This window comes from Apodemus sylvaticus, chromosome 4, assembly GCF_947179515.1.
Source record: "Apodemus sylvaticus chromosome 4, mApoSyl1.1, whole genome shotgun sequence".
Taxonomy (NCBI): domain Eukaryota; kingdom Metazoa; phylum Chordata; class Mammalia; order Rodentia; family Muridae; genus Apodemus; species Apodemus sylvaticus.
The window spans coordinates 40,728,323-40,734,322 of record NC_067475.1 but is presented as its reverse complement, the minus strand read 5'-3'; the positions used below and the strand labels follow the sequence as shown (position 1 = coordinate 40,734,322).

Here is a 6,000-nt window from a genome sequence, read left to right as displayed (position 1 = left end):
AGGACACAGCAGGCTGAGCTGGCCGAGGTCCCAGCGGCCTTTGTGTCCGGTGCTTGCCCGAGCCCAGCTGGGGTGACCCCCCGGTGCTGGGGTGGTCCAGTATGGGCTTCCTCAGACAGATACAGCTTCTGCTTTGGAAGAACTGGACTCTGAGGAAAAGGCAAAAGGTAAAAACCGGGAGCAGGGTGGAGGAGTGGGGTGGGAGGAGGGGGCAGGGAGGAGGGGAGGCGGAGAGGAGAGGTAATTTGCCCTTTAGTTCTGAGGCCACCTTTAGCTGCTCAGTGACCAGGTGCGCTCCCACGGGATGACACCCTTCTGTTGTCCTTGACTACGTGAAAGCTGTTCTGTCCCCTGCCCAGCATCGGGATGCACTACCGCTCCCCACCCCTCCAGCTCTGACACCTGCGGTCCCAACTCAGCTCAGAAAGAACGATTTTCCTTAACGCTAGAGCGCGGGGTGTTTTTACTCGTTGACGTTCCTGGAACTGGGATGTAAATTCCCAGAGAAGTCACAGTTTCGCCGACCACAATTCTGTTCGGTGGAAAAATAACTTTGCATCTTCCAACTGTGTTATAGGTTCAGAAAGTGTTATTAACTACAGATTTTCCTAAACCTCTTCTGTGACCAGTCATGGCTGGACTGGACTAAGGCTTTAAAGGTGTACCAAGCACGCTCCCGCAGCTGGTTTCTATGACGGCCGGGGAAAACCTGAAGTATGTTTTGAGTATCCAGAGTAATATAAAGTAACACCGTGTAGGCCAAATATCCCAGGAGAAATGCTGGTGTGAGCTGCAGGAGGGCAGAGCCCCTCCAGAACTGCTACAAATGGTTCCTCCATTGTTTTTCTGTGGAGAGATAAGGTACAAATGCAGATTCATAACAAGATGGGGCTGAGAATGTGCCTTGGCTGGAAGAGGGCTTGCGGAGCGCACACTGAGACTTGGATTCGATCCCCAATACCACATAAACTGGGCATGGTACCTGGCAAAAGGATCAGAAACTCAAGGTCATCCTTGGTTGTATAATGAGTGCGTTCAAAGTCAGTCTGGGATACGTGAGATCCGAGAGAGAGAGAGAGAGAGAGAGAGAGAGAGAGAGAGAGAGAGAGAGAGAAAAGAAGAAGGAGGAGGAGGAGGAGGAGGAGGAGGAGGAGGAGGGGGGGGGAGAGGAGAAAGAAGAGAAGTTAGGAAGGAATGGGTGTCCCAGAACCCTGCAGGGTCCTCAAAACATGAAATGGCCTAAGGAGCTGATGGGGGTGGGGTGGGGGTGAATTGCTGTGTGAAGTGGGAAGGGCTGAGATTAAATTATGGAGCCCAGGATTGAGGAAGATATCCTTGCTGAACTCCGGCCTCCGCACACACCCTAACACACGTATGTGCACACACACATTAACAGGAGAAAAGAAAGCTGGGCCTCGTGAAGAGGGCAGGGAAGGAGACAGGCGATGGGGAAGAGGATGGTTTGTGGTAGGTTTCTGTTGGTGGCCTAGGCCTCTCCTGGGTATTCCAAGCGAACGTTAGGAAAAAATGGGACCAGGCGGTGGGGCGGGGCGGGGCGGGGCGGGTGAAGACCGGGGCGGCACCTTGGGCAGGTTTGGTCAGAGGGAGATGAACACGGTCAGCTAAGCACACAGCAGGCAGCTGGGGGAGGAGAGGAAATCGCTAAGGTTCTGTGAAGGTGGCGGTGCCACACTCCAGTTTTGAGCTCACCCACGGGGACACCATTGTCCTACAGCTGGCCGCTTTTCCCTGACCAAGCTGGTGTCGTTTCAAATTAGCCTTGAGGTTATTTGGGATCCCCCCAGGGACCAAGTGCTAACAGTAACCAAAGGCCCAATCCCTTCCAGAAATTCCCCTTCCTGAATGAAAACGCTGTCAAAACCTGATCAAGCCTCATTGTTAACTTCATCGCGTCCAGTCATTCATTCGGGCAAGAAATAATAGTCACCAGGCAGTGTGCCAGCAGCTAAGTTCCCAGTGATAGATGAGACAATTCAGTTTCTGCTCCCAGGGTGCAAATACTCTGCAGATTGCCAGGGAAATCCAATATGCCCAGCCCACCCCATCCCGTATCTCCTCCTCGCCCCTCCCCTCGCACCACGGCTGCTGACAGCAACGTTCCCATTGCTGTGGCTAGCCAACGGGGTTTCCAGAGACAGGACTCAGGAAACTGAGCCTTTCCCTGGCATTGGCCAGTGGATTCCTGTTGGGGGATGGGGCTTTCCTGCTCACTGTGTGCTTCCCCAGGGGGTGGAGACATTCATACTGCGAACCCTGTCTCACTCAAGCCTGGACACCCGCCCGCCGGTGGTATCACCTTCGTGGCCTGGAAACAGATCTCCCCGGTACCTCGAGATAGCTAATGTATCCAGGATGTCTGGGTTAGTTTTCTAAACCCCCAGTAGCTCTGTGAGGGGATCTGTAGGTCCTTTCAAGGCACTTGGATCTTCTGGAAAGGCCTGCACTCTCTAGGAAAATGGTGGCTACAGAGTGTGGCATGGCTGACCTGTAAAACAATGGCAATGGATAGATACCAAGGTTCTCTCTTCATCCTCCTCTGTTTCATCCCCTCAAGATGCAGGAAGGGAGTCTTCAAGTGCCTGCTGCCCTTCCTTCATTTCCCATCTTCTGTTAGCCCTTATTCGATGTTACAAAGTACCTGCCTGGCATGGTACTAAATTAGTTACATCATTTTCCCCTCTCGCTAAGGACTGAGAGGTTTCAGTTATCCCTGTGGGTACCAATGATGCAGGAAACAGTTATCCCTGTGGGTACTAATGAAGTGACTGAGGATTCCTCAGGGTTAGCACGGCTTGGCCCAGGGATTAAACCATGTGTGACTTCCGGATGGCAGATGTATGTGATCATCAAACTCCACTGCCCTGACTAACGGACTAGTCACAGATATCACAAAGACAGAATGACTGGGTAATTAATTTATCACCGACCAGGGCAGTAAATGTAAACTAATATTGCAGCTCTAGCCTGAGTGCACGTCTGACCTGCCTGAAGGGGGACGGGGCACAGTCCTTGCCCTGGTGGAACGTGCCGGGCAGGAGGAGGCTGCCCTGTGATTCCTGAGCAGAAGTGGGTGGAGTCCTATCGGAGGGAGTGGAAGGAAGCGTGGGATGGAGGAGGGGCTGGGAATTCGGGGAGAGTTCTCAGGATCTTAACTCACATCCCTGCCTCCCGAAGACTCTGTCCAAGATCACATCTGCCCACTTTGGTTGAGAGGACTTGCAAAGCAAATTAGCGCCAGTCAGTTTTTCTTACACCCGAGCATTCATATCCTAGACTCCCTCGTTGTCCCTAGGTCGTCCTGCAGAGGACGGAATGTTTGGTGAAGGCTTGAGGAGTCATCAAAACAGGCTGTGAACAGGGGTTCACAGCGCCAGGTGGTGGTGGCCCACGCCTTTAATCCCAGCACTCGGGGAGTCAGAGGCAGTCAGCCTGGTTTACAGAGTGAGTTCCAGGACAGGCAGGGCTACACAGTGAAACTCTGCCTCCAAAATAAATAAATAAATAAATAAATAAATAAATAAATAAATAAATAGGTTCATGTCCTAAACTCTAGAGGTGTGGAGGTGTGTGCCTGGTATCCGGTATTGCTGTGGCCTTTAGTGCTGGCTCAGCATTAGGCGAAAAGAACATAGGGGCACCGGGAAGCCGGCACCAGCTGCAAGCGTGCGAAGCTCTGGGTGGCACGGGGCCAGGTTTGAGTCGAGTCTGGATTCTCAGGCCAGAAGGGAGGATCCCTGCAATTGATCTCAAGTTCTGACCACCTCTCTTTTAAATTGAAAACAGAGAGGGAAGGAGAAAACCCAACTGGCTGTTTTAAAACAACAAGCACAACTCTGCCCAGGCCAGGAACCTTTCCTCCCCCACATAGGCGGAATGGTAAAGAGGTGGGGGGAGGGGAAAGGGAGGAGAGAACAAGGAAATACCAGTTTAGTTTAAGAAACATTCCAGGGGTGGGGGTGGGGGGCTTCTAAGCTCGGACTGGGCTTAATTAAAGTTACAGACATGTTTAAAGTGGGGAGGGGGACTCTGGAGACATGTTTTTTATTATAATGTGGAATTTCTCCCCAGGGCATGCCTGTGTACACTTGAGCAGCAAGGGTAATGTCCTTCTGGGCTGGTGGTGCTGATTCTGGGGGAGGGGAAGAGGCTGCCGGGAGGACCCACTTGGCTCGGCTAAGTGGAGAAAGGACGGCAGGTAGTTTTTGTGCAGAGTGGCGGGTGAATGCTGCGGTGCTCCAGATCCCAGGCAGAGGAAAACCACCAGCCCCTCCTCTCCCTCCCCCACCCACCCCGTGCATCTCAAAGATGGCCGGCGATGCCGAGCGGGGGAGGGGCCGAGAGGCTGCTGTTAATTTTCATCGTATTTCTTCCACCATCTGTCTGTAACCTGCTGTCACCCACTGAGCTCCTGTGGCCCTTGCAATGACTCTATGAGACGATAATAAAGGGCCTGTGTGCCAGGCTCTACTTTCTGGGTTGGGCATGATAAACATATTTCATGATTGCAATTGGAGACATGACCTGGTACAGCTTCTTTTTGACAGCTGCGTCCCTGTGGCATGGAGAGGTTCAGAAGTTTCCCAGTGTCATAAACCCCAGTACTTGGCCCCAGAGTAGCCTGTTACTAATTCTCATTGTACACTATAGGACAAAACAACATTCCCCATTTCGTAGATGAGAAAACTGACAGAAATTGAGCCAGCCCGACAGTGGTTGAAACCCAAATCCTCGCATTCTCAGATCGGCACAGGTGGTATGCAGCATCTATACAACCCACAGGCAGACGCAGCGCAAAGGCATGCAAGCTTTGATGGAGAGCCAGCATTACAAGCAGTTGTCTTGGGAGGAGTCACGTGCGAAGTCTCCGGCCTGGTTGTCTCATCATCTCCTTGGAGAAGACACTGAGAGTAACTTCCGGTTTCAGCGCTTGCACCTGTCACTCTGCGATCTTGCCAAACCCGTTCCCCCACCACCCTTACAGGACGATCTGGAATGGGGGAGGGGGAGCTTCTATACGTGCCTTTGTGGGGTGCAGTGTGTTATAAACGCTTTAGAGTGTTGATGACCTGCATCCCTGTGTCAACACCAGCTTCAGGGAGAAGCACCCTAGGCCCAGCTTGACTGAGACTTACACATTCCAGAGAAAGCTGATGAGAACTTCCTGTGGCTCCTGCCTTACACGTGGGTTGCTGGGGTCACAGTGGAGGACCTGAGAGTGTTGGTCTAGGAACCAGGATAGATAGTAACAGGCAGGGTTAGGCCAGGGAGTCCTTGGGATGTGCCCTTCCTGTGGACAATTACCAGTGATCTTAATTGCTAGCAAGTATTCCTGGGGCAGTCTCCTTAAACACCAGGTGGGAATTGCCCAATTTGGGTGTTTTGTAACCTTGCAGGAAAAGGTATGGGAGCGCTCTGGAAACTGAGCACCTTAAGAGAAAGAAGCCTGTTGTTCTTCTGTCTTGCTGTAGTTGTATGTGTGCTTCCTCCAACCTGTGTTGAGTAAAGTCTTTTTAAAAAGTGACCGTGTAACTGTAAACATATTTCCTTTCCCTCAACATCTGATCTATTACCTACCACCAATTTTCAGATATGTTAGAACATGGCTGCCAGCAGACTCCTGGTTTTTGTTTGTTTTGTGTTTTTTAAGCAGCGTTTATGGGTTCGTTATACATTCATGGAGCCTCTACCTGCTAGGATGTCTAATTCCTAATTCCCCAATTCATGTCTAGGTCCCTAATTTCGGTTCATATTTCCTCATCTCTGCCCTCCCACCGTGCAGGGATGCGAGCCGCACCAATCTCAAGCACCTGTCCTTTTGGGGTCCAGAGAACTCTGACTTTAAACCTAGAGCATCCGAATACCAACCTTTTATGATAGGTTGAGACCAGCACCTCTTCTGGTTGTGGGAAGGGAGGAACCGGGGCAGTATTTCCGATTCCCTTAAATGATGGACCTTATTGAAAGAAAAAAATGTTGACC

The 6,000-nt window shown here is 51.5% G+C and overlaps 1 protein-coding gene across 1 annotated transcript in view; it reads left to right on the top strand.

Annotated features, from left to right (window-relative positions):
* Positions 1 to 4,336: 4,336 nt before the first annotated feature.
* The window catches only part of Abca4 (ATP binding cassette subfamily A member 4), a 132,010-nt gene continuing 130,346 nt past the window's right edge, over positions 4,337 to 6,000 (top strand). The window contains exon 1 of the mRNA XM_052180905.1: positions 4,337 to 4,381. Coding sequence (XP_052036865.1) covers positions 4,337 to 4,381 — 45 coding nt within the window. The remainder of the gene's footprint in view (positions 4,382 to 6,000) is intronic.